At 56.3% G+C, this 26964-nt stretch overlaps 3 protein-coding genes across 4 annotated transcripts; 2 read left to right on the top strand and 1 right to left on the bottom strand.

Annotated features, from left to right (window-relative positions):
- Positions 1-3963: 3963 nt before the first annotated feature.
- On the top strand, positions 3964-5814 carry APOA1 (apolipoprotein A1). The gene is made up of 4 exons (XM_036919829.2): positions 3964-4035; positions 4226-4288; positions 4452-4605; positions 5120-5814. The coding sequence occupies exons 2-4, from the start codon at positions 4246-4248 to the stop codon at positions 5721-5723; spliced, it is 801 nt and encodes a 266-aa protein (XP_036775724.2). The 5' UTR covers positions 3964-4035; positions 4226-4245; the 3' UTR covers positions 5724-5814.
- A 2037-nt stretch (positions 5815-7851) lies between these two features.
- APOC3 (apolipoprotein C3) lies at positions 7852-10324 on the bottom strand. 2 transcript variants are annotated; one of them, XM_036919828.2, is made up of 4 exons: positions 10300-10324; positions 9601-9668; positions 9325-9448; positions 7852-8417 (listed from the first exon to the last, which is right to left on the bottom strand). In XM_036919828.2, exons 2-4 carry the CDS (start codon positions 9653-9655, stop codon positions 8297-8299), a joined length of 300 nt encoding a protein of 99 aa, XP_036775723.1. In that variant the 5' UTR covers positions 9656-9668; positions 10300-10324; the 3' UTR covers positions 7852-8296. The 2 variants fall into 2 exon arrangements, with proteins under 2 accessions (XP_036775723.1, XP_036775722.1); XM_036919827.2 differs by lacking the exon at positions 10300-10324 and adding an exon at positions 9899-10014.
- A 4335-nt stretch (positions 10325-14659) lies between these two features.
- Positions 14660-17669, top strand: APOA4 (apolipoprotein A4). Its single transcript, XM_036919826.2, has 3 exons — positions 14660-15322; positions 15685-15811; positions 16546-17669. The coding sequence occupies exons 1-3, from the start codon at positions 15274-15276 to the stop codon at positions 17510-17512; spliced, it is 1143 nt and encodes a 380-aa protein (XP_036775721.2). The 5' UTR covers positions 14660-15273; the 3' UTR covers positions 17513-17669.
- Positions 17670-26964: the final 9295 nt, after the last annotated feature.

Below are 26964 nucleotides of genomic sequence, written 5' to 3'. Positions count from 1 at the left end.
GCAGAAAGAAGATGAGAGGAGGGAACTTACAAAACCTTTCGAGACCACAGTGGACTAGAAAGTCGCTGTGGGTCTGTTGAGAACAGAAAAGAGTCTTCTCAGCAAGGAAGGGTCTTCTAGAAATCTGAGTGCACATACTCCCGTGGAAGGCTGAGTAAGTGTCTCTGGAACCAAACAGCAATATACTCAGATGCCTTCCAGCAACTCGTAACAGCCTTTTGCAATGGCTGCCACTTCCCCCCTGACATCAGCCAGGGTGCCTTTGGGCCAGCGGAGGGTTGAGCTTCGAGAGCTCGGAGGGCGCCGCCGCCTGGATACAGACGCAAGCTCTGAGCTCTAGAGTACAGAAGCCGTGCCTGTGGAGCCTGCCTCCATTTCCCTGACTTGGTGCTAGCCCTGCACTCCAGCTGGAAAGACCGAAGTCCAGAAGGCTGGCAGGCCTCCCAGGGAGCTGGGCCTCTGCCTGTGCCCATCACGGATGACCCCTGTCTTCGCCCTGGTCTCCCAAGCAGGAACGCTGGAGAGAATTGCGCATTATGCCGCTTACAATGCCCTGCCCTAGGGTCTGAACCGGGGCTCCGTCTGTCACCAGGAGCTGCAACGGAACTGCCAGATAAGAGAGAGAACGGGAGCGGCCCTCTCCCCTGCTCAGGCTGAACCATCCCATCCCCAAGTCTCCCGTCCTGACCCACACCACTTGCTCTCGGATGAAATGTTCTTGGCAGGGCCTGTGTTAGCCAAGGGCTCTGGAGTTCTGTTGTCTCCTAAGGCTCGCTCCTTCAGATGGCCCTCTGCCGTCCTGGCAGCCCTCCGTTTAGCATACCAGTACCATTCACAGAACAAATCGTTTGAGTGTCGGTTATGCGCCAGGCCTAGCAGGGGACGGAGTTCTGCTGCTGACCGACCAGTATGGTGTTGAGACGAATTGTGAAATGAGTCTAACCATTCTGAGCAAAGCCCCTCCTGCAGTCAGGCAGCGGCATTCCCACTGGCGACCACTCCAGAAACAGGCACTGTGGAGGCCCCCGAGATCAGGGAGAGGGTGTTGGGACCAAGCCTGCAGCCAGTCGGCTCCATGGGCACCCGATGCCTCTTAACAGTGACTGGCCAGACCCCGAGTCTGATTCTGATGTGTGCCCGGTCGGTTGGTGGTAGTTTTTCCATGGGTCTCTGTCCAGAAAGACCCTTTCTCTCCAAAATACTAGTAACAAGACCAGGGGCTTGGGCTAGGTTAAGCCAAATATCTTATACTGAAGCTGGCAGGCCAGTGAACAGGCATAGTTCAACCTTCCTGCTGATGCTGCCAAACAGCTTTCCCTGGCCCTGACACCTCAAAATCCCAAGCCAGCACCCTGAGGTGTCACTAAGCAAAGCCCAGGGTGCTGCTGGCGTCCAACAGGCAACTGTCAGACCTAGGAGCTGGCCTCCTGACTCCCGGTCCTGCCACTAGCCCAGCCAGTACCAAATACTGATGGCTGAAGGACACAGAGGGCTTTTAGCAGCTCTGAGCGGCAGTCTTCCCACAGGTGGCACAGGAAGGCCTGGCTGCCAGCCTCACAGGGAGACACGATTCCACCGTGCAGGTGCCTCGGCCGCCAACACACTGCAAATGCTGGACGTGAGGCTTAGCCATGGTAGTCACTTCAGTCACAAACCACAGAGAAGAGCGAGCTAGTGGCAAGAGGCTTGGAGTCCAGCCAGCAAGCTTGTGAGAACCCCCAGGTGCTGGCTGGGCAAGCGCTACTGCCTGAAAGAAAGGACCCTCCTTTGGCCTGGGACCCCATGAGCTGCCCCAGCAGGGGCCCGGCCGTGGCCACTCTGAACAACAGGCAAGCTGCTCACTGAGGCTCCCCCTCTCCATGCGGCCTGACTTACCCTGGAGCTGGGCCTGTCCCGGAACGGCCTGCATGCCACAGCATCTGCCCAGCAGGCCCCGCAGAGGAAGAGGGATGCCCTGCCCTCCCCCACTTCCGTTGCCAGAAGCCGAGGTCTTAGCTTGGGTCTGGCAACACAGGTGTGTTTGGTGGGGCAAGGGGACAGAAGGCCGGGGACTGGGATGGGGGCGACAGGGCAGTCACTGTTTACTTGGCGCCAGGCACCTTGCAGGTTTGCCATACGTGTTCATATTTAGTGCTTACAACCACACAAATGTATTATCTTGGTACAGTTCTAGAGGTTAAAAGTCCAAGATGTCACAGGGGCTAAAACGGTGTCTCAAGAGCGGTGCTCCTGGAGGCGCCAGGAAAAGTCCGCCGCTCCGCCTCTCCCAGCTCCTAGAGGCACCGCATGCCTTGGCCCATGGCCCCCTTCCAGCCCTCACTTCACTCTGACCTCTGCCTCTCCTGCCTCCTCCTCGTATATCTAAGGACCCCTCTGATGACACTGGCCCACCTGGAAAATCCAGGAAAATCACCCCATGTCAAGGTCCTTAAGATCACATCTGTAAAGACCCCTCTGTAAGAGTCACAGGTGAGGGAAACCAGGATGAGGACATGGACAGCTCGGGGGGACCAGACCCTGCCTGCCATGCATGTGATCCCCTACGAGGTGGCAGGTTCCCTCATTATCTTCACTCACCAGATAGGGAACTGAGCTATGCGGCGGGCAGTTCAGTAACTTGCCCAGGGTCACACAGCTAATGAGTGGCAGAGCTGGGACTCAGACCTGTCCAGCCGCAAAGCCCTTTTATTTGAGGTGAAGGGCAGAGACAGACTTCAGTGGGAGAGGCCTGGGGCCCCACCGCTCTCCAGGACTGGCAGGCAGCAGCACCGGGCTGGTTTTAGGGCACTAGGGCGTTTCCCTGGGTAGGTGGTGAGGGCCCACTTCTGCGCCAGGTCTAATGTCTAGAGGTGGGGTTCTAAGTCCAGCCCTGCCTGTAACTTGCTGCAGCACCAGAGACACTGGGCAAATTCCTTCCACTTTCCCCACCTTCCGCACCTGTAACCCTGTCAGCCTGGACATTCACAGGTTCTGTGACTCAGGTCCCTCCCCGGTCAGCATTTACATTTACAGGATGTCACGGGGCCTTCCTGCAGCCCCTGCCTGTCTGGTCTCCTTGTGACTGACAGGAAACCGAGGCTCAGAGACCTTACATAGCCGGCCCACAAGCCTCTCCCAGGATTTTGCGAGTTGGAGGCAAAATGAAATGAGAAACCAGGTTTCCTGCCACCTCCTAGTCCGGAGGCCGTGCCCCCACCCCAGTGACCCCTCAGGGCCAGTACCTATTCTCACCTGTGTGCCATCAAATATTGGTACAGTTCTAGAGGGCAACACAAAATCTACATATCCAATTTAAGTGACTCATTTATTCTGAGAGAGGCCCCATTGTGGCATTAAAACATCCTTTTTAAAGTGTGGGTCATGGTAGATGGTAGAGATTGGGGGGCAGTGGTAATATTTTTACATGACGAAATTAAAAGTTGGCAACTCTGGGTTGGTCCCTAGAGTTGTTTTGAAATGTTAGCAGTCTCTGAAATCTGAAGTCTGGGAGCCACTGGGCACCCCCCACCAGGAAGCTCCCAGCCCCACAGGCTCCTTTCTGCCGCCTTTGTTGGAGAGGGGAAGGGCGGGTGTGAAGTAATCCCCCTGGAATGCGAGGGGACAGTGGGGCGGGACATCTCCTGGGTGGAGGGGTCGCGGCTGTCACTGGCCAGCTTGCGTCTCTTGCTCCCTTCTGTCCTCTCCCTGGCTGCCCTGGCCCAGTTGGCACAGTGGACAATGGTAGGCACGCATCCCCCATGAGGAGGAGAGGATGATGCAGCTGACCCCAGCCCAGGGAACAGGCCTGCAGCCACCCCCCGACCACCGCCTAAACCCTTGACCCCGGGCCCCGCAGCCCCCGCAGCCTCCTGTTTGCCCGCTCTGTTTGTCCACCCCAGGGACAGAGCTGATCCTTGAACTCTTGAGTTCCACATCGCCAGGGCCAGTGGACAGCGGCAAGGCCTGGGCTGGGCTTATCGGCCTCCCCGCCCAGCCCCTGCCTGGAGCCATAAATAGGCCGGGAGCGCTGGCTGCCCAGCCTGCTGGAGACTCGAGGTAAGCGCTCCCCCCACCCCGCAAGCATGCGGTGCTCGGCCTCCGGGACCGGCTCCGGGCTGCGCCCCGTGCTGGGCTCTGGACACCGAGGCCCTCGCCCTCTCCGTGCCCCGCCGCCGCCTCCCCTGACTAGAACGAGGGGGGCGCGGGCCCGAGGCCCATCCCACTCAGCCAGGCCCCTCTTCTGCAGGCCGTCCTTGCCCCTTCAGGATGAAGACCGTGCTGCTGACCCTGGCCGTGCTCTTCCTCACGGGTAGGTGGCCGCCGGGCCTCTGGGGGTCCTCCTCCCTAGGCCGCTGTGACCCACCCTCCTGGGCACGGGGAGCAGGCTGCCCGCTCGGCCCCTCTGCCTGCCCCCACGCCCGCCATTTCAGCCCCAGAGCCAGCCTGACCCGGGTCTGCCCTCCCACCCCCAGGGGGCCAGGCTCGGCACTTCTGGCAGCACGATGACCCCCAGTCATCCTGGGATCAAGTGAAGGATTTAGCCACCGTGTACGTGGACGCGATCAAGGAGGGCGGCAGAGAATATGTGGCCCAGTTTGAAGCCTCCGCCTTGGGAAAACAGCTAAAGTAAGGGCCCAGCCTGGGGCTTCGGGCAGGGGCTGCCGGTCCTGGGGGGGGCAGGGCGGCCTGGAGGAAGAAGCCAGACTGGCCGAATTCCTAGGAAGGCCTGGATGGAAAGCAGAAATGGGATCCCCAAGCAGGGTCTCAGCCGCCAGCCCGGTGCAGATGCGGCTGCCCGGTCAGGAGCCGCAGCTCCGATGCCTGCGAGTGCACCCGGCTGCTGCCCATTCTACCACCTCCTCTGCTCCTGTCCAGCCACCAGGACAGCTGCCTCAGAGAGGGGAACGGGCCGGAAGCATAGGGACAAGGTCCCTAAGGTCCCTACAAGGCCCAGCTTCGGGGACGGATGAGGTGGCACCAAACGCAGTCCGTGTCGCTCTCGCTCCTGGGATGCGGTGGTGGACGGGGCGCTGGGGGAGGGGGGGGGCCGAGGGGGGGGGGGGCGCTGGGCCTGCAGCTCCGGGGTGTCCGGGGTGCCTGGGGGGCCAGCCCCGAAGCCCTTCCTCTCTCCCCCCTGCAGCCTGAAACTCCTGGACAACTGGGACAGCTTGGGCACCACGCTCACCAAGGTGCGTGAACAGATAGGCCCGGTGACCCGGGAGTTCTGGGAGAAACTGGAGAAGGAGCTGGAGGAGCTGAGGCAGGAGCTGGACAAGGACCTGGAGGAGGTGAGGCAGAAGGTGCAGCCCTACCTGGACGACTTCGAGAAGAAGTGGCAGGAGGAGGTGGAGATCTACCGGCAGAAGGTGGCGCCGCTGGGCGAGGAGCTGCGCGAGGGCGCGCGCCAGAAGCTGGCAGAGCTGCACGAGAAGCTGAAGCCCGTGGGCGAGGAGCTGCGCGACCGCGTGCGCGCCCACGTGGACACCCTGCGCACGCAGCTGGCGCCCTACAGTGACACGATGCGGGAGCGCCTGGCCGAGCGGCTGCGCGCGCTCAAGGAGGACGGCGGCGCCAGCCTGGCCGAGTACCACGCCAAGGCCACGGAGCACCTGACGGCGCTCGGCGAGAAGGCCAGGCCCGCGCTGGAGGACCTGCGCCAGGGCCTGCTGCCCGTGCTGGAGAGCCTCAAGGTGGGCTTCCTGCACGCGCTGGACGAGGCCTCCAAGCAGCTGACCGCCCAGTGAGGCGCCGCGCGCGCCCCGGGGCCCAGGGGCCCACTCCGCCGGCTCCCCCTTTCGACCCCTGGTTCCGTAGAATAAACCTTTCCAAAGCGGGGCGCACGCGTTGGGTCGTACGTTTTTGAAAGCTTCGGTTTTCCTTTTTTAGAGAATGAATAGTCCTCCAAACCCTGCAAATTCTCTGCTGGGAGAGAGTGGCAGCAGGGTGCGGGCCAGGGGAGGGGGGCGCCCAGGCCAGGGTGCGGGGACCGCCCCGCTGACGTGCCAGCCGACTCTGACCCTGGGCCTCTCGCGGCCTTGACTGACGGGGAGGGCCTGTCAGGCGGGCGTACGAGTGAGGCACTGGAGTCCCTTTGCGAAAGGAAGGACCAACAGCAAAGAAACCAAGGACCAGGCAAAGCAACAGATGATCCAAAGCAAGGTGGCTGGTAACGGTCAGACAAGGACAGCAGAGCGGTCTGAGGAGGGTGGGCTGTGCTGGGAGACGGGGCCCCTGTCCCCAGAGGTGGTCACCAGGCCGAGGACAGGAGCCTCCCCCAGCCCTCTGGCCCTTGCCCGGCCGGCGTGGGCCTCGAGGAGCCGCTGGGACCGGATGGAGTAGGGTAGGTTCAAATGAAGAGCTTGGCGCTTGCCCCTTCCTCCTTTATTAATAACAGAAACGCTGCAGCACTTCCCTCCTTTCCTCACAAGGGCAGCACGCCTCTTCCCACTCGGCCCCTTCCACCCACACCGCTGTGTCAGCCACCCGCCCACCACCCCAGGGCTCCAAGCCCTGCCACCCCCTCTTTCCGCCAGCTCCTAGCTCTGGTTTGAGTCAGAGAAATAGTCACTGCCTCTTGCAGGTAAACTAGCACACTTTTATTTCCACGATGCTGTCACACGCATCATCCCACGGATCCTTCCCCAGATCCTCACACGACCACGAAATCCGGGCATGGATGAGGAAGCCAAAGTGAGGATGCCAAGTTGCTTGCCCAGGTTCAAGAGCAGGATGGGCTAGGTAGCTCTTTTTAGACCCATCTGCCACTAGGCATCCATGATTTTTAAAAACTGTGAGGCCAGGCACTCAGTTTCCTAGTGTGCACACCCCCTCCTCACTCAGGTACGTACACCCCCACGTGCATGCATGTGGCTTCAAGATCCCCAGGGCTGCGCGATGCGTTCCCAGAGCCTTCGTGCCTCTGCAGTGACTTTGGCCCCTGGGGCCGACCTCCAGATAAGCCACCCCTCCTGCATCACCGGCGCGGCGCCTCAACAACTCTTGGATAAGAGAGCAGGCTTTTCAGCTCTTAACCATTGGGAGCTATAGCAAACAGGGGTCAAGCCCAGATCAGGCGAGAACACTTTCCAGGTGTGGATGCTGGGATCCCCGGCCCAATTGGGCCAGAAGAGAAACCGAGGTGGATTTCCAAAGGGGGAGCACGCGTCTCCAGGTGGGGCTGGGTGCAGTAAAGCCGCCACGTCTGCCAAGGAGCCCTCTGCAGCGCCTGGCCTGAAGCTGGTTTCTGTGTCAGCTGAGCAGAATATGGGCCGCTGACTTGGGCTTGAGGTCCAGCTCCGCCATTTGCTGACCCTGTGACACTGGGCAAATGCTTTCACTTTTCTGAGCCTCTGTTTTTTCACTGGAAGAGTGGGGGGTCTACTCAAGTAGTCTGTGGTTCTGTAACTCTGACGTGAACATCTGTTGGGTGGTGGGGACACAAGGGGAGCAGCCTCTGTTGGGTGACCTTGGGTTCCTTCTTCTTTCCCAGGACACTGGTCCCCTACTCCAATCCTTGTCCCAAACGGACAATCTGCTCAACCGATAGCAACAGTGACACCCACTCACCAGGCACCTTTGGTGTACCAGGGGCTGTGCGCCATCTCATTTCATTCATTCATTCAACAAAGCTGCAATGGTGGGGGGATTGTTGTGCCAACTTTACAGATAAGAAACTGAGGCTGGTATTAAGTGATGGGGGGGGGGGTGTCAAGCCCAGAGCCCAGTTGTATCTTATTCCAGAATTACCCCATCAGCCTCCTTTCCTCAAGGGTGGTGGGAGGGTCAGGCGGCCTTGGTAGTGCAAGTCACACACACAGTCTCAACTCTGATAAAATGCCAGGCACAGTGCCCGCCACAGAGCACATGGTCAAGTCAGATTGCACAGCTTTTGACAGTTTATCCAAGTAATATTGTCAACCTATTATCCTGTTTGCTCTTCCACACAAACCTGACAAGGCAGGTGGGACAGGTGAGGTTATTCTACTTTCCAGGTGAAGAAACTCAGACCCAGGCATCACCCACACGCTAACTGCAGGGTAGGGCTCGGCCGCAGGCCTGCCCAAGTTGAAGTCAGTCCAGTGCCCACCCACAGGGCAGCCACGGCCCACTGCTGTGCGCAGACATACATGGCACATGCCAGATGTCCCACTCAGGGCAGCTTCTCATGCAGCTTTATTGGGAGGACAGCACGCCCGGGGCTGGGCCAGGTCTGGGGCAGGGTGGGGGGCACTGAGAATGCTGTCTCTTTGAAATGGTCTTGGGGGCAGCTCTGGGGGCTGCAGGGTGGCTGGGCAGGTAGGCTTGTGGGGTGGAGGTCTTAGGCAGCGTCAGAGGTTGGGGTTGGTGAGGCCTCAGTTGGATCCCAGAACCCGGAGAACTTGTCCGTAATGGCGCCCCAGTAGTCCTTCAGGGAGCTGAAGCTGCCGCTCATCCAGCCCCTGGAGAGAGATCAGGAGGGGAAGGCGGGGGAGGTGGGTGGGGGCTTGCCATGGGGGCGGCAGTCCTGGGCCACCATATCCCGCTGCCCTGCCACCACCCCCTACCTCACCCAGCAAGGCCCCGGGACCTGGGGCAGGAACCCCTTGCAGCCGCCACCCCAGGCCAGAGAGACGCCAAAGGCACTGATGGGACCCTCGCCCAAGTGCAGCCTGTGTTCCTCCAGGTTGGGGCAGGCTGGGGAGCAGTGACTGAGTGTGGGGCTAGGGCCCTCGGTCTGTTCTAGGCAGATCTCCCTCGACGCCCCGGGGTCGTACAACCTGGTGGCTCTGAGTGGGTGGGTGGGGCAGAAGGAAGCAGTCTCCCATTTGGAAACTCATTGGAGGATTGAAGCTGTGTGATCTGGGGCAGGTCACTTAACCTCTGGGAGCCTCAATTTTCTTCTGCAAAATGGGGAAAATAAAGCCTATTCCACGGCCGCGCCTGAGGACCAAGAATGTCTGTGAATGCCTCTGACGGGTAAGTGCCAGGCGAGGATGTGGTGGCCGGGATGGGGAAGGGGGGTGGGGAGAGGCGAAGCTCTCGGGGCAGAAACACACACACCCCAGGCCAAAAGTGGGCGAGCAGAGCCTCCCCAGCTTAACCCCTAGCCAGAGATCAGGGCGCTGTGGGAGAGGAGGCTAAAAGGGGCTTCCTTAGGGCCACGGCCACCGTGGGGAGAAAGGAGGGACGACAGTGCCGATGGAGAAGAGGCGGGGGGTGGGAGTGCCGCTCCAGGGAAGGCCTGTGTGGGAACCCTGTTTCCAGAGCAGAAGCGGAGGCTGAGGGGGCACGGGCCCTGGGCACCCGGGCAGGGGCTGTGGAAGCTGAGGGAGCCGGCGCCAGGCGGGCAGGGAAGGGAGGGCGTACCTGGCCTGCTGGGCCACCTGGGACTCCTTCATGCTGCTCAGCGCGTCCTTGGCCGTTTGGGTGGCGTGTTGCATGTAGTCCTGCATGTAGTCCAGAAGGGAGGTGTCCTCAGCCTCCGAAACTCCTGTGAAGAGAGCAGAGCTGAGTGGGTGGATCAGCCAGGGGGGCTCTTGGGTCCTGCCCAGCCACCGATCAGGGCCGGGGATCCCCGAGGCTCCCCTTACGGGTCCCGCAGGCAGACGCCTGCCCCCAGCCCAGTCCCCACAGGCTGCTTACGGGCAGAGGCCAGGAGCACCAGGAGGGCAGCGACGAGGAGGACCCGGGGCTGCATGGCACCTTCGTTCCTGCAGGGGAGGGTCCAGTGAGGGCGACCCCAGGCCCCAAACCCCCCCACACGCCCCCTGCCCTCTGCGGAGGTGGTGTGGCCTCTGAGCTGGGTCGAACCAGGAGGAGGAAGGACATGCCCCCTCGCTAACATGGGGAGAGAGGGGCTCCCAGACAGGGGGCTCCAGGTGCGGCGAGAGGGGGGGACGGGGTGAGCAGAAACCCCAGCAGACTAGGAACTACAACGCGCAGGTTCTGGCCTGGTTTCTGCCACTAACACGCTGTGTGACTTGGGGTAAATTCCTGCGCCCCAGGCCTCAGGTTTTCTGTCTGCGGTTGGATGGGGGTCTAAGGCTTCTTCCAGACCTAACACGTGCAGAATGAGGGGAAAGCACGCAGATTTGGAGCCACCTCCAGCCCCAGCTCTGCCACTGCACTCTGTAGCTTCGGGCAATGACCTGCCCCGTGGGCCTCGGTTTCCCCCAGGGTGCCATCGGAGCTGGGGGGCAGCTCATTAAGCCCTAAAGCCTGCTTGGCTCTAGCAGCTCCCCTCCAGGCTTAGCGGCTGGGCTGGGCCGGGACCCTCCCCGGGACCCTCCCCTGCCCTTCTCCATCCCTCTCTCCTCCCCCCCACTCCCCAGGGCACCTTACCTGGAGCAGAAGCTTCCTGGGATGAACTGAGCCGGTAGGCAAGAGGGTTCTGACCTGTTTTATATCGTCCCCAGGGCAGCGGGAACCTAGGGCCCAGTGAGCCGGGCAAAGGTCACCTATTGATCAGTCTAGACCAGGGCCTGAGGCAGGGTGGCCAGATCAGCCAGGCCTGCCGGGAGAGTTGGGAAATCTCTAAGAGGCTGCAGGTGCCCACATGCTCTCCTGCCACCCCTAGAGCCCAGAGGGGCTCAGGAACTGGGGAGACCCCATTTCTTTTGAGCAGCCTGGCTCCCCAGGGCAAGGCTGGTGAGATGGGGCAGGGGGTTAGGGGAGGCCTCTGGCCTTCAGGGCCCTCCCTCCCGGCCCCCAGGCCCTGAGAACGGCCTGGATGGGGTGGAAGGCGGGGTGGAAGGTGGGGAGGGGCGAGAGGGAGATGGGCTTCTTCAGCTTGGGACCTCCCCAGGGGCTTGGGATGGGGGTGTCCAGACTGAGGTCACTGGCAGCGTGTGGGCAGAGGCCTGTGACGGAGGGGCGGCACAGGTGCGTTGACACAGCCCCCCGCTCCTAGCATCGCCATCCCTGGGCTCCGATCCAGGGTGCCGCTTACTCAGGAGCCTCCCCAAGCTGAGCCCAGGGCAGAGGTTGGTAGGAGAAGGGCAGAGGCCATTCCGAGCCCAAGGCCTTTGTCCCACCCCTTGTACCCTTGCCCTCTGGACCCACTGATAACGTTGCCTGTGGCAGGAGCTGCAGCCCCCCCCAAACCGTAGCTGGGATTGGGTCCCAGCCCCGAGCACCTCTCCCTCTGGCCTCATGGCCGCTGGCTGGGCAGCAGCGGGGAGGAGCCGCGGCTGTGGGGAGGCCAGTCTGGGGGGGCGAGGGCACGCAGGGTGCAGGGGCAGCTGGCTGCCCAGGAGAGGCCTGGCCCCTTTTTGGGGTGCAGTGTTTCCTGGGCCTACAATGGGCACCAGAGCCTGGACGGCAGGATCAGGGGACTGTCTTTAGGACTTCAGAGAAAACCTAGGTTTAAATGATGGCTTTGGCACTTGCTCATGTGACCCAGGGCCGGAGAGCTCACATCTGAGAGACTCAATTTGCTCCTCTGTAAAATGGGTAGGATACCAATGCACCGGAGTTGTGGTGAAAAGCAAATGAGTTAAGTACAAAGCGGTGGTCCATGGAGGGGCTCAACACATCCTTCTCCCTTCCCCCAAACACCTTGTCCTTCCCTGGGCAGCACGACCAGACGGCAGGAGGAGACTCCAATGTAGAAACTGGACTTTCGGCAGGCAGCCATCCCTCAGGAAGGAGCAGCCAACCCCATAGTGTGAAATCAGGGGCCTGAGCACGTGGCCTGGCCCTCCTCTCAGAATTCTTCATCCCTAGCTGAGACTTGGAATTTCTTTATTAGAGATTCATTCCTTTGACTTACAACTTTTATTCTGTTAAAATGCAAATAGTGAGATTCCTGAGAAGTAGATATTAATAACCCCATTTTACAAAGAAACCTAAGGCTCGAAGGGGTAGAGATGTACCCAAGGGCACACGGCCCATCAGTGGTTGCTGGGAGCCAGAATCCAGACTTTCAAACACCTACACTGGTGCCACAGAGCTGAGAGAGATGAGACCCTTGGAAATGTATCAGTCACTCACACCTCAGAGTAAACCAGTTTCACATCTCTTCCTGAGCACAGACTTTGGGGATGGGTGGGGGAGGGAAGGAAGGTTATCAGGAGGTCACTGGAGGATTCGAGCATTTGGGAAGGTGGCGAGCAACCGTGCCCACCTCCCCCTTTTGTCCCAGCCTGTTCTCAGCCCAGAGGTGATGTCGCAGTGGGAGCCCCAGGCATGCTGTGAGGCCTGGCCTTTCTCCCAAAGGGCTTGGCCCACCTGAGGGCCTGGACCTCTCCCGGCGGCCCCAGCTGGGGCTCTGCAGGGACTGTCTCGGCCGGGACCCTCCCAGCGGCCGGCCTAAGCCGCCTCCCCTCCCTTATTCTCCTTCCTACCACGGCTTCCCTGGCGTGAGGGCCCTGCTCTGGGCTCTGACCGCAGGCCGACTCTAAGGAGGGTCCAGTGGTGGGTGGGGAGGACAGAGAGGAGGCCTGGCCACTGAGGCTGGGACTCTGGGGTTGGGCTGGCTCTGCTACTTGTGTCTGAGTGAGGCTCAGGGCATGGGCCTCGGGGATCCCCACCGCTGCACGAGGCGGGACTGGGTGGCCCTGACTGGGTTCACCGGGCCTCTCCACTCTGGCAGTTCCTCCTACCGTCTCACTCAGATCCGGCCTCTTACAGCAGGAGCTGCCCCCCTTTAGTTCCGCCCTGGGAGGGGGCCAGTTGGGAGCATATGTGGGGACACGTGTCCCTGTGACTTGCCTGTCCCTGTCTAGTCCTGAGCTCTCCCCTCCTGACTCTGAGCTCTGGGCCGGCCCCTGGCTTGATCCCTGTGGGTGGACAGGAGAGCGGCTGTAGGTAATGCAGGGCTACCAGCCTCACCACCTTGCTGACCATCAGGTCTGCCAGCTGGACAGACAAGGAGACTGAGGCTCAGAGAGGGACGTGACTCACCCACCACCACACAGGCCTTTGCACCCACCGGTGTGGCCGTCCCCTGACTCACAGGGCCAGGTCCTGCTGGAGACACATGCCAAGGAGAGCCAGCTGGGGGCAGAGTCTATCTTCCTGGCAGCAGCACGAACCCTCTAAGGCTGGGTGCAGGGTCTCCCATTCTCTGCTGACCTCAGAGACTGGTACAAAACATGCCCACAGTCCTCAGGAAACACATGCGTTCATCAGTGGCACCCCACTCACCACACAGGAGACAGCCCACCCTCCTTGTCACTGTGGGTACCCACATAGGCCTATGCCAGTCCCTAGGCCACATGCCTTAGCCTTGAGCCCACAGATGGCTAAAATACTTGCACACCTATGTGAATCTGTACATGTCCTGGTGGGTGCTCTGAGACGTGTTCTGATAGACACAGACACTCCCCTGTGTGTACGCCCGGCAACCTCTGAACCTGCCACATGCCGATGGCACCTGCGGCTGAGACTGAATCCAGGAGGTCAAACTACAGCTGAGGCGTCCTTTGTGACTCACTGCCTTCCTCATCTCTGGCGGGGATAAGGGGTGGGAGCACTAGCACTGGCCTTTGCACCAGGCTGGACTGTGCCCGGATGCTGGGTTGGTGTTGCAGGGGGAAGCCTTCGGGGGTAAAACATGGCTAACGCTTGGCAAGCACTCGCTATGTGCCAGGCACTGTTCCCAGCATCACACAGATTATCTCACGGAGCCCTCACAGCCCAGGAAGCAGGTACTATTCTCTGCCCCATGGAGGCAGCTAAGGCTCAGAGAAGTTAAGAGACTTGCCCAAGGGTACACAGACAGTAAGTGGGCAGCCCAGACACAAATCCAAGGAGTCTGACTCCAGAATCTGAACCTCTAACAACACTGTGAGATGCCACAGGCTGCTCCAGAGAGGTGTAGCTCCCTGACATGGGGGGTGACCATGGGCGCTGCAGGGGAGTGGGACCCTGCAGAAGGGATGCAAGCATCAGAAAGCCCTTCAGCTGTTTTCAAAGCCACAGACCTCACGTGCCTTCTGGTATATGAAAAAGTGAGACATGTAAGTCAGGGGTGGCAACAGTGGTCTAATCTGATGGCAGGAGCCAGGAGCCTGCCTGTGTGCCAGGCACTCCCCTCACGGAGGGGAGCGGATAGTGGAGTCAGGTGGGTGGATGTTGTCCCATAGCACTAGGGTGGCGAGGTCCCGCAGAGGGGCCCAACATGGCAGGCTGTGCCATCTGCTTGGTGGATGTCTTTCTGTGATTGTGTGCGTGTTCATTTGTAGAGAATGTTAGAAGTCCAAGCAGAAGGCCTTCTGGGCACTACCACCGTCCCTCCGTCCAGCTGTGGGCAGTCCCCTGAGAGCCTCAGGCCCTGCGCCTCCTCAGAAGGTGACTGCTCCTGCCCCGGGAGTGTGGCTGGGGGGACAGTGGGCAGGACCAGGCCGGCCCTGCCTGACACCCCCAGAGGGCTGGGGCCAACCACCACTCTTACTGGAGGGGTAAGCACTCTACTGCACTGCCTGCTTTGGTCCAGGTCAGGAAAACTACGTTATCACTGACGCCAGCAGCATTGTCCAGTGCTTCCTCTATGACAGGCCCTATACTGCTCCTTTCACAAGCAACATCCCATTTAAAATACCCAACAAGGCCATTTTTCAAAGGAGAAATTGAGATTCAAGCTAGGCCAAGTTGAATCCCTAGACCGAGGTAGCACAGCCTGGCAATGCTCGCTTACAATTAACCCCTTCAATGCAGGGCTCTTCCCATCTGCCCACCTGCCGAAAGGCTGCAAGGGCCTCCTCCTCCTGAGTGCATCTTGACGAGAGCTCCGGATTTTAGCTCACTGCCCCCACCTGTGGCTCTGGGCGTCCCAGACCAGGGTCTGGTGCTCTGAGATGAAGTTGGGGGTCTGTGTGTGTGTGGGGGGGACTCTCTCCCCTGTGCCAGATAGAGGAGGTGTGAACTCTGCCCTCCCACCCCCCCACGCCTGGTACAGACCAAGAGGTGCCAGCAGGGCCTCTGGGGCATCAGCCTGGGGCTCCGGAGTGCCCTAGGCCTCTTTTCTCCCAGCTTGCGGCTGCCCCGCCCTCCCTTCCGTGCTGGGTGGGGCACAAGCTCAGAATCGCTGCTCCCAAGCCCCAGTCTGCTGTCAGCTTCCACGTTGTCTTCGAGTCACGAAAGTCCAAGAGGCGTCCCGGGACTGTGTCACCTTCCAGCGTGGAGTCACACTGCGAAGGGAGGTGGGGCGGGCAGCCTGGCAGGGGGTTTAAATGTCTGGCTGACTCTGAACTTGAGTCAGTTGGATAGACAGGGGCACAGCCTGAGAACCTCTTCTCCGGCCCCTCTGATTCCAAGAAGGACCCAAGGATTCAGGGCAGCATAACATTCTTGCAGCCCAACAAGGAGCCCAGAATGTTCCTGAGGGCTGTGGTCCTGACGCTGGCCCTGGTGGCTGTCACCAGTAAGTAAGCTGCCTTTGGATGAGGCTCACAGGCAGGACCCATCTGCTGCATCGGGTGCGGGAGGGCGGACAGTCCAGGGCCAAGGTGAGAGGACAGACTCCGAGGGCCTGTCATCCCCAGCTGGGACCAGCTACCCAGTTGCCACCTGGCTCACAGGAGGGCTGGCTGACTGCAGCAGCAGGCCCAAGGGCAGGGGTGCTCTACCAGCGCTAGGCACGCCCCTGTGACTTCTAGCCGGCCAAGTGCAGAGGGGGAGGTCAGTGGTTGGGCGCCCCCACCATCACAGGGGCTGCAGCTCTGGGCTGGTGCGTGGAGGCAAGGAGGAAGGCGGTTCTCAAGAACTGCTCTGTCTCCTGCCCAGGTGCTGAGCCTGAGGTCAGTGCCGACCAGGTGGCCACTGTGGTGTGGGACTACTTCAGCCAGCTGAGTGACAATGCCAAGGAGGCTGTGGAGCACCTCCAGAAGTCGGAGCTCACCCAACAGCTCAAGTAAGAGGGGCTTCTTAAAGGCCGTGCAATGCTTCAGCAAGGGCTGAGCTCAGTTCACGATGCCCGGCCTCTAACTCAGGGGGTGTCCCTGAGGTCACCGGGATCCCCGTGTGCAACCAGGGAGGCTGGGCTGAATAATCCCTAAGGCATCTTCCTGCTCTAACTTTCTAGAGTGTGATCTGTGGCTACATCTTAGCACCGCAGCTCATGGAAGACAGGAAGAGAGGGAAATGTGTGAGCTGTGTTCTCGCACATTCTAGAAGGACAGGCCCCTGTGCAGTCGTGGGCAGGGAGGTGGGGATATTTGGGGAGCCTGTGAGGGTGGGCACATGCGAGGAAACCAGGACCTTGTGCTGCTGGAAGAGCCTGGCAGAGGTGCGGACATAGCACCCCACTAGAGCATGTGACTGACGTCACAGCACTCCTGAGCTGGGAGGGGCTTCAAAGTCCACCTTTCTTGCTTTATAGATACGGAGGGGAGAGCAAGTTACTCCAGGTCACGTAATAGGTAGATAATGTGATTCAAGCCCAGGGGGAGATTCAGAGATAAAATCTGGTGTAACAGCTGGGTGTTACAGCCATTCTTCCAGGTCATGATCCAATCCACCGGGAAAAGAGGGGTGAGCTCAGTGCCCTGAACACTCACCGCTCCTAGGCCGCGTGTGTAAGAGGAGATGAGGGCCTGGCACGCCATGCCCAGTGTAATGGTGGCCCCTCGTGTCCGTCCCCCACAGCGCCCTCTTCCAGGACAAACTTGGGGACGTGAATGCCTACACCGAAGGCCTGCAGAAGCAGCTGGTGCCCTTCGCCACAGAGCTGCACGAACGCCTGGCCAGGGACTCGGAGAAGCTGAAGGAGGAGATCGGCAAGGAGCTGGAGGAGCTGCGGGCTCGGCTGCTGCCCCACGCCAACGAGGTGAGCCAGCAGATCCGGGACAACGTGCGCGAGCTGAGGCAGCGCCTGGAGCCCTACGCGGACGAGCTGCGCGCGCAGGTCGACACGCAGGCCGAGCAGCTGCGGCGCCAGCTGAGCCCCTACGCGCAGCGCATGGAGGCCGTGGTGCGCGAGAACGTGGGCTCCCTGCAGGCCTCCCTGACGCCCTACGCCGACGAGCTCAAGGCCCAGATCGACCAGAACGTGGAGGGGCTTAAGAGGCAGCTCACGCCCTACGCCGACGAGCTCAAGGCCCGGATCGACCAGAACGTGGAGGGGCTGCGCCGCGGCCTGGCGCCCTACGCGAAGGACGTCCAGGAGAAGCTCGACCACCAGCTCGAGGGCCTGGCCTTCCAGATGAAGAAGAACGCCGAGCGGCTGAAGGCCGGGATCGCCGGCCGAGCCGACGAGCTGCGGCAGAGGCTGGCGCCCGTGGCGGAGGAGGTGCGCGACAAGCTGAGGGGCGACGCCGAGGGGCTGCAGAGGTCGCTGGCCGAGCTGAGCGGCCGCCTGGACCGGCAGGTGGAGGAGTTCCGCCGCAGCGTGGGGCCCTACGGCGAGACCTTCAACAGGGCCTTGGTGCAGCAGGTGGAGGAGCTCAGGCAGAAGCTGGGCCCCTACGCGGGGGACGTGGAGAGCCACCTGAGCTTCCTGGAGAAGGATATGAGGGACCAGGTCAACTCCTTCTTCAGCGCCCTCCAGGAGAAAGCGGGCCGAGACGAGCCCGTCCCCGAGCTCCGGCAGACTCCCACCCCCCAGGAGAGCTGAGCTGCCCCTGCGGCTCACGCCCCACCTTGGACACCTGCCCCACCCAGCCACCTGTCTGTCTGTCGGTCCCAAAGCAGTTCTTGTACAAGCTTGAGGACGCATGTCCAGTGGAGAGTGACTCGACCTCTTGCTACTCAATAAAGCTGAGAAACTAACCCAGGCGGGTGCCAGGCTGTTGTGGGGCCTGAACTGGGGATGAGAGCGGAACTTGGCAAAGCTTAGCAGGGGCCGCAGGGTGTGCTCTGAGGGGCACCAGGCTCTGGGGACATGGGACTGCAGGAGGGGGTGTGTGTGTGTGCAGAGAGGGGCGTGGGGGTGCTCCGGGGGGAGGTGAAAGAGGCGTCACACGTTATCCAAAGACAAAATATGCAACCCACTTAGATTCACTAAGCCAACAAATATTTACTGACAGCCCTCAGTGTGCCAGCCACTGTCCTCAGCACTGAGGTAAGCAGGACGTGGTCCCTGGCTTTGGGGAGCTTGTGGCGTGGCAGGGGACACTGTCCCTCCTTACATAAGCTTTTCTGCACCTTTAACATTTGTGTGAATTTTGGTTTATTCTGCTCCACCCCACCTCACCCCCATTATAAAACCCATTCATGCTTATTTGACTCCTAAACCCATGGTGTCTGAGTTGAGGAATTCAGCCTGGAGGTGTGGATGAGTTCTGGGAGATGGGATGGAGCCCGTCCCTGGGGCCCAAGGCGGCGGAAGGGGCCCTGGTGTGCTCTGTCCGGGGCCTCCTGCAAAGGGCCTGCCCATCCGGGACTGAGGTTGTCAGTCACTGGGGCAGGGGGCAGCGGGCGGGAGGAGCTGGGCCCAGAGCAGACTCATCAGCCCGACCTCTGGAGAGGGCACTCCCCCGACCCTCGGAGATTGCAGACCCCCTCCCACGCCCCGAGGAGGAGGCCCCAGAAAAAAGCCAATTCAAACTTTGTCCCAAATGACTTGATGTGCTGGCTGTTACCTCTGACCCCAGGTCTGTGAGTCCAGCCTGGCACCCCTTTCCTTCCCAGAGTAGGGTGCAGGCTTTCCTTGCCAACACCCAGACCATGCCCTGGGGGAGCAGGGCCCTGGGAGAGAGTTTTGGCATCTCCAACCTTCTGTCCCTCTGTCCCAAGGTGCTCTCAGAACAGGAGCCCCTCGGGCATGGTCTGTGCCAGCCTGAGAGCCCGCCTGTCGAGAAGGATTACATTTGGAAGTCCAGCAAACCTAATTTGAATCCTGGCTTTTCCACTGACTACTGGGTGATTTGGGGCCAATCATTCGACCTCTTTGGAAAGACAGAGATCACACCAGTGCTCAGCTCACAGTTATTGTGCGTGTTTGACACAATGGCCCGTGTTAAGCCCTTTGCACTATATGGGGCAGGGGTCGCGTGCAATAACCGTTCGTGCGTTGCTACACCTGCTTCTGTAGCCCAATAGGTGCCCAAGGAATGTGGTTTCCACTCCCTGCTCACTCCTTATCCCCAATTTGCCCCCAGAGCTGCTCAAGGGCAGACCCCTGTGTCTCCCTGCCCAGCCGCCCTCCCCCCCAGGTTCTGGTTCAGGAAGGCCACCACCGTCTGCACACCCAGCCTACTGGGAGGACAGACCCTGCCTGCGAAGACACCAGTCGCTTGGAAGTTTACTGACTGGTTTTAGGAAAGCACCAGACAGAACGAGGTGCTTAAAGGAAGTGGGCAGAGTCCCAGTGTGTCCCAGAGACTGTTCTTGGTGAGTCCTGGATAGTCTCCCCAGCACCCCCAGGGCCCTCCTGCTGGTCTCTGAGGGTCCTGCAGTGGCCCTGGTCCCATGGGGTGAGGAATGCCTTCTCTCCTACAGCAAGATTTCTCCTGGTCTTCAGTCCCCTGGGTCCCTGGCCTAGCAGGTGTGCATTGTAGTGGTGTCACTTTTGGCTGCACAGCCTCTGAAACTCCCCTGCTATGTTTGCAGATTTTCCCCACTTAGGAGTCTTGATGGGTGTCAAAGTCCACCTCCCACGAGAGGCCAGCCTCTCGCCTCTCAGCTCCCTTCCTCTAGGGTGTAAGCACAGGGCCTCTGATCAGCCAACCAGGTAAGGCCCCGGACCTAGACTACAGAGCTGGTGCGAAGAAACGGGGAGTCTGGGATAGGCAGGGGCAGTGGAAAGCCAGTTTGCAGCCAGGCTGGAGGCTCCGTCCTGGGCTGGTGCTGGCAGGGGCTGCCGGGCACACCGGGCTGCCCTGGCTCAGCAGTGGCCTCCGAGCCATCCCCATGGGGCTAGCTTTGTGCATGAGTATGGCCATGTTTCTCCCTTAACTTGCCTTATTCTTGTCTATTTTCCAAACCAAGTACTCTAGCGGGGGACATGGAAAGCCATGCCCTGGAAATGACCAGAAGTATTTGAACAAATTCATTTTTTGCTTGAATTTTCTATAGTAGGTTTTTGTGGCTAGCAATTCAGCACGTTCGCTGACAGGCCTTCTCTGCTGCGCTGACTTCTCCTGCTTTGGCCTCTGGAAGCGTGCCCCATCCCAGGCCTGTTCCAGCTGGTCTCCGTTTGCCTGAGGTACGCTGATTAGTCTGCCCGGGGCTGGTTCCATCTTCCTCTTTTGTTCTAAGCTAGGGTGAGGGGTCTCCTTGCCTCAGTCACCCCAAGGGGCATCTCTAGCAGCCAAGATGGTGGGACCCCTGAGGAGACCTGGAGGTGGCCATGGGCTGCCCAGCTCGGGCAGTCAGCCCTTTCCACCCGTCCCAGAGGCGCTCTGACAACCCGGCTCAGGTCTCCTGTGAGGCTCTGAGTCCCAGAAAAATGCGATTTGGTTTGGGGCATCTGTTTATATAAGATGTCTAAGTTATTTCAAGAAAAAAAAATGCAAGGTCCTGAATATTATGCATTATAGTACCCCATTAAAAAACACATGCATCTTTGTGTGTGACTGTCTAAGGAGGTGCAACATCTGTTAATTCAACAGCTAGGCCTAGAATTCCTCTCAGGGAGTTGTATCGGGCAGTCTATGCTGCCTGCTGAAGAGGGGACCCTGAGGAGCTGGCTGGAAGCAGAGCGTAAAACAGAGATGGCGCCGCTGTTCTGCGCATCCCCTGTACAGGTGTTTGAGGTGGTAACGACAAGGGGGGTCAGGGATACAAGGGGAGCTAAAGCCCTCTGCTCTCCCCGCCCCACAACTTATGCTTAATACGGATTGTCCAGTGGCAGAAGTCTGCAGAACTCCGACAGGCATGGCGATAAAGCTGCCGCCCTCTGCTCATGGGCGCAGGTGCTTGTAAAAAACAGGATATGTGCACCCCCTTGATTGATGTAATCCCCGCAATAGAGTGGGATGTCCAAGATGCAGTAGGTGAGGAAAAAGACAGTTCAGAAGGGCGAGGTACGTACCCAGCAAGTGATGAATTGAGACTGGAGCCCGGGGGCCATCCAGCTACAGAATCTTACTTTTAACTACAAAGCTGTGGTGCCTCTAGGGTGAGCCTGGTGTAACGAGGAGAAGCGTGGCCCTCCCGAGACCCCCCATTGAGAAGAGGGGCTGGCCACTACACAAGGGCAGGTGGCTTCTGCCCAGTCTCCTCTGAATCCCAACATCTGGCTCACATGGAAGAAAGAAATCCAGAAGTCTAGGCAGTAAATTCACCAGCGCTCATGACAAGAGCGTAAGATTTCGCTTTCTACTTTATATGATTACATAGTGTTGGGATTTTAAGATGTTCATTTTTTTACTGTGATAAAATATTTATAAAGTAAAATTTGCCACTTAAACCCTTTTTAAGTGTTCAGTGGCATCAGTTACATTCACAATGTTGTATGGCCGCCACCACTATGGCCTCATCGCCCCAAACAGAGGCTCTGTATCCATCCATCGGGCAGGGCCCAGTGCCACTAGCCCACTGCAGCCCCTCATAATCTCCAGTCTACTTTCTGTCTCAGTGACTTGACCTATTCAAGATTGGCATGTTATTGGCACCTTTTTATGGCTGAGCAATATTCCACTGTGTGAAATACCATCTTTGGTTTATCCGGGCATCGGTTTATGGACACGGCTTGCTTCCACCTGGGGGCTGTTGGGATAATGCTGCTGTGAACGTGAGTGTGTACAAATATCTGTTTGAGTTCCTGTTGTCAGCTCTTTTGAGTGTGCGTCAAGGAGCAGAATTGCTGGATTGTATGGTACTTCCGTGCCTAACTTTTTGAGGAATTTAGTATTACTTTTTTTTTTATTGTGGTAAAGCCTATGTAACATAAAATGTACCATTTTAACCATTTTTAAGTGTACAGTTCAGTGGCATTAGTGCAATCCTGTTCTTGTGCAACCATCACCACCATCTACCTCAGGACCTTTTCATCTTTCCAAACTAAAACTCCAACCCATTCAACAATCTCCCTCTCCTCCCCAGTCTTTAGCAACCTCCATTGTATTTTCTGTGTCTCTGAGTTTGCATTGGCTTACTCTAAGTATTTCTTGTAAGCGGAATTATACAATATTTGCCCTTTTGTGTCTGGCTTATGTCTCTTAGCATGATGTCTTCCAGATTTACCCATGTTGTAGCACGCATCAGAATTTCCTTCTTTTTTAAGGCTGAGTAATATTCCACTGTATATCTATATACCACATTGTGTTTATCCACCCATCTGTCCATGGACACTTGGTTTGCTTCCACCTTCTGGTATTGTGAATAATGCTGCTGTGCATATAGGTGTAGACATATCTCTTCAAGGCCTGCTCCCAAGTCTTCTGTGTATATACCTAGAAGTGAAGTGGCCAGACCACGTGGTCACCCCATGTCTAACTCATGAGGCCATATTGTTTTTTATAGCAGTTGCACCATTTTACATCCCCACCAACAGGGCACAAGGTTTTGCTTCTCCCCATCTGCCTCAATACCTGTTATTTTCTATTTTTTGAAATAATAGCCATCCTAATAGTAATACTTTAACAACTAGAAATAAGTAAGTAAGTAAATATTCACCAGAGCCTCTCTGGGATCCAGTCTTTGCCACTTGGCACGAGTAAAGCACTTAAACACAGGAGAATCGTGAACAGAGTGTCTTCTGTGGATGCCAGGGAAGGGCGTTTCCTGGGCTCTGGGACAGCCCACATCAGTATCTCCAAATGGTTCCCCCAAAGCCCAGCACGGTTTCAGGCCTGAAGCTCCCCTGCTGCCTCTGGCTCCGCAGGTGACATGGGCATATGGACTTTTCTGTGGGCATAGGTGAGTGCCCCAAAGGCGTGTCAGCCACTACCGGTGTGGGCCAGGCTGAGAGGCTAGCCACAACCCTGTACCCATCCCCAAAGCTCAAAGGTCAGAAGTCATCTGAGAACGTCAGAGGGGTCACTACCCCTGAGGTCCCTGGTATCTGGAATGGTCCAGATTGGAGACAAGAAAGCACAACGGGGCAAAGGGAGGGGCCCAGGGGCCCACTCTCCTCTTGTACCCATGGGGCCTTGCTGCTGTGGAAGGGTCATCCCTGCAACGTCAAAACCACTTCCTGCATGGGGACACTGTGTGCTCCTGGCTTTATCATAGGACACCCTGTGCTCCAGGTCGGGGAGCACATGCAGTGACATGCTCTAGGGAGAGAAACAAGTGTTGGGCCACCTGGAGACTTCTGTGTATGGGAGCACAAAGGGTGGGACCATGGGCATCTCACTGTGTGACACAGGGAGTAGCCCAGAGATCCCAGAGTTGCCCATGTCAGAGGCGTGAGGATTCAAGCTGCTGGTTCTGAGATGATGGATTAGTGGTATGGTGACTGCAGAACAAGGACCTAGAAACACAAAATCACAGGACATTAGGGTCGGAGGGAACCCTTGTCTCTCAGTCCAATCCCTTTGACATCTTCTCTAACAGATGATTGTAACTCTACACTAGCAGGCACCCCATTAGTTGGTTCACTACTGCGTTTACGGAGTGTGGTAGCCAGCCTCCCAGATGGCTCCAAAACTGACACTCATCTGTAGTGTCCACACCCTTGCGGGGTCCCTCTATACTGAAGAGAACTGCCTGTGTGATCAGTAGGCTCCTATGGGAATCGTGGCTTATGCCTGTCTGGGCTCGGTTTTAAAGGACAGAGTGACTGCCACTTGGCTTTCTCTTGGATCACGGACTGAGGGAAGACAGCCACCTCGGTGTAAGGACACTCATGCTGCCCTGTGGCGGAGCCCACACAGGGAGGAACTGCAGGCCCTCCTCAACAGCCAGGACTTGCTGGCCACATGAGTGAGCCATCTTGGAAACAGATCCTTCAGCCTCAGTCAAGCCTTCAGATGACTATGGGCCCAGGCAGCATCCTGTCTGCAACCTCATGACAGACCCTAAACCAGAACCACACAGTGAAGCCACTGACCCACAGAAATTGTAAGAAATCATAGGACACTAAGTTTTGGGGTGACTTTTATATACATCAATATGTAACTAATGCATAGAACCTAGCACACTGCCTGGCATGTGGTCACCACTCAACTGTTGAGTGAATGAATCCCGCTTAGTATTGAACAACTCTACTGACAGTGAAATTACTGTCTCTCCAAACAATTGATTCTATCTTTGGACAACTCTGTTTAAGAGCATTAAGATTAAATTGGTACTTTCTCAATACAGCTTTGGTCTTGTTTTTGCTCCTCTCCTGAAATGCAGAATAATTATAATCCCTTTATACACATATGCTGCCCACAGGAAATCTACCCAGAGACTCCTTGCATAGGACCCCAACCTTGTGGACAAAACTGAGCCAGAGATGTGCCATACCTCACAGCTGCTTTGAGTTGAAGAATCTTGGATGGTTTTTGAGAGGGCAGGAGTCTTGTCCAGCTTGTTTGTTCTTGTATGGTCAGTGCCTCACACAATGACTAAAAATTAGTAGATGCTCAATAAATATTTGTTGACTAAATGAATAAATTGAGTGAATCTTTTTTCTTGATCACTTGTACAGTATATGTATATTCACCTTTACCAAGTAATGCTGAGCTGTTTTCAAGGTGATGACTTCAGTTTCAAGGTGAAACTTTATCTTTTTTCCAGTAATAGAACCTTCCTGAGGGGTCTTCTAACACCTTTTCTCTCATTTCTTCCATCTCTGCATGCTCTCCTTTTACGGGAGGTTTCTTCACCCTCTATTCAGCTTCTTGTTTCTGCAATCATGATTTTAATTTGCAAGAGCTCCTCTTTCTTAATTCTGTGTGTGCTCTTTTGTAGTATTCTGTTCTTGTTTCATCAATATAATATATTCCTTTAACTATCTGATGATATTAATGGTACTTTTAAGTGGTTTTCTTTATGTATAGTCTTAGTTTTCTTCAAGTTCCTTTAATAATGTTTGTTTTGATCTCTATCTCTCATGTTAGGATCTTTCCTCAAATTACTGGTAATCTTTCACTTGTCTGCTTAACTTTAAGAGGATTTTAAAGATGATTTGAAATTCCATGTGCATGAGTAGTACTTCTTGACTCTGAGCTTCATTGTTGGGTGGTCCACTGGAATGTTCAGTGGGAGAACCTCCAATGTAAAAATACTTAGGTCTCTCCTTTTGAGCTGGTCATGTTTCCATAGGAAGTTTCTCTCACCCTCCTGCATGGAGAGTAAAGGCCCGGATATCAGTGGTCCTTTCCCTGTCCAGGGAACAGACCTCCAGGCTTCTGCCAAGATGAGAGAGAGGAACGAAAGTTTTACCTGCTTTGTAAATAGTTTCAACCAATCTTTCATATTTGACAACAGCTTCCTCATTCATGTCTACTTTCAGTGGTACCTGGTGCTTCTAGTTCAGGGCTGTTATGTATGTCTGTATAAGCTGTGCACTGCACAAGTCTGAGGCCACCTTTCTCACACTGCAGGCATTATGGAATTGTATATTTATTATGACAAATTTCTGGCAGATACAGTCTGTAGTGTGTCTTGGGAAAGGGGAGCATAGCTCTAATTCACACACAGGTGCAACGTGGTCTAGCAGGATGGGCTACAATTCCTTAACCTTTTGCAAATTCAGAGCAATAAATCAGGTTGCAGTTCATTTTTCTCAGTGCCAACTTAAGATTGGCTGTCTCAGGCCTGCTAAATTAGTTGCAAGTGGTCTGTCTGCTTTCTAGCTTTCAAAATTTTGCTGTGGTCCTTTCTTTAATTCTACTTGTCCCTATGGGTCTACATCTTTTCCAAAAAAAATCTTTTCAGGGAACTTTCATAAAAAAATGAAATTAGATACATGCATTTAATTTTCTATGCTTATCGGGAAGTCCACAGAAGTAACATCAAAGATCATGAAGGCTTTGTGATGCACTCATTCCCCTAGAGTCTGAGCCACTGGTTCCAACTTAGCTGGGAGATCTTCAGTATTACCACAAAGGATTTGTGAAGAACATACCTCCATCTAAAACTTTATGTTAAGGAAATAACCATGGAATGCATGCATTTAGCTATAAAGATGTTCATTGTAGTGCTGTTTATAATTTTAAAAATTAAAAGCAAAACAACGTACAAAAGAGGAGATTGTTAAATCATGGTATGTCCATATTAATCTCCATTAAAATCATATTGTGAATGAGCATTTACTGACATGGATGTGTAAGTATGATATAGTCTTTAAATGATAAATCAGGTCACTAAACAGCTTGATCCTGTAAAAAAAATCTGGAAAAAATATATTTAAATATATGCCTGGATTTAAAAAAAGGAGAACTATACGAATGTTGATGGTGGACTTGAGGGTGATTTTACATATATTTTTGCTTATCTGTATTTTATACTTTTTCTATACTGTACTCTTTTAAATACTAGCCAAAGAAAGCTATTCATTAGTGTTAGTTAATATAGACGAGGCTTCTACTCAAAAACGTCAGGCACTCTTAATTCTCTCTATAAATCTTGTCAGGTCACCAGAAACATATATTCAGGTTACTTCACCTTGACCTTGTGCAAAGTTGCCATTCCTCAGTGTTTTTTTAAATAAGAGTCAAAGCTCCCTGTATATAAGGTCCCATAGAGGCATTTATTTTGCAACTCAGTGTTTGGAAAAACTTTATTTTCCTCGTGAGCTTCCTTCTGATTTTGATAACTAAGTAACTGGCTGAATTCCTGTCCTCACGGGCTCCAGGGAAGTGCAAGGCCTCTGTGAAAGTCAGCACTGCCCCTTTATCGTCCCTGTTGCCTCTGTGGCCTGCCCGTCAGGTCCCGTGCTTTATCAGGTCACGATTCTGATTGATTTTTATTTTCACTGCTCTTTCTCTCTCGTCGTCATCATTTCAATTTTCACTGTCAGTAGCGTCAAATCTGATGAAGAAGGGTCTGTGTAAACAAACCCCAAAGAAACAAGCAGGTAAAATCCTTATCTTTGCTGGCACGCCGTCGCCGTGTTGATTCAGAATGTGCTCAGTACAGTTCGTGGTACCGGACTCCACGTCACCTGGCACACCTAGTTGTTGCACCACCAGCAGGTGTTTCTGACACAAACATCTGGCTGAGGCGCTTCTCAGACAGGACGGGTCA

This window comes from Manis pentadactyla, chromosome 13 (assembly GCF_030020395.1).
Source record: "Manis pentadactyla isolate mManPen7 chromosome 13, mManPen7.hap1, whole genome shotgun sequence".
NCBI lineage: Eukaryota > Metazoa > Chordata > Mammalia > Pholidota > Manidae > Manis > Manis pentadactyla.
The sequence above is the reverse complement of the archived record's forward strand: the minus strand, read 5'-3'. Positions and strand labels throughout refer to the sequence as shown.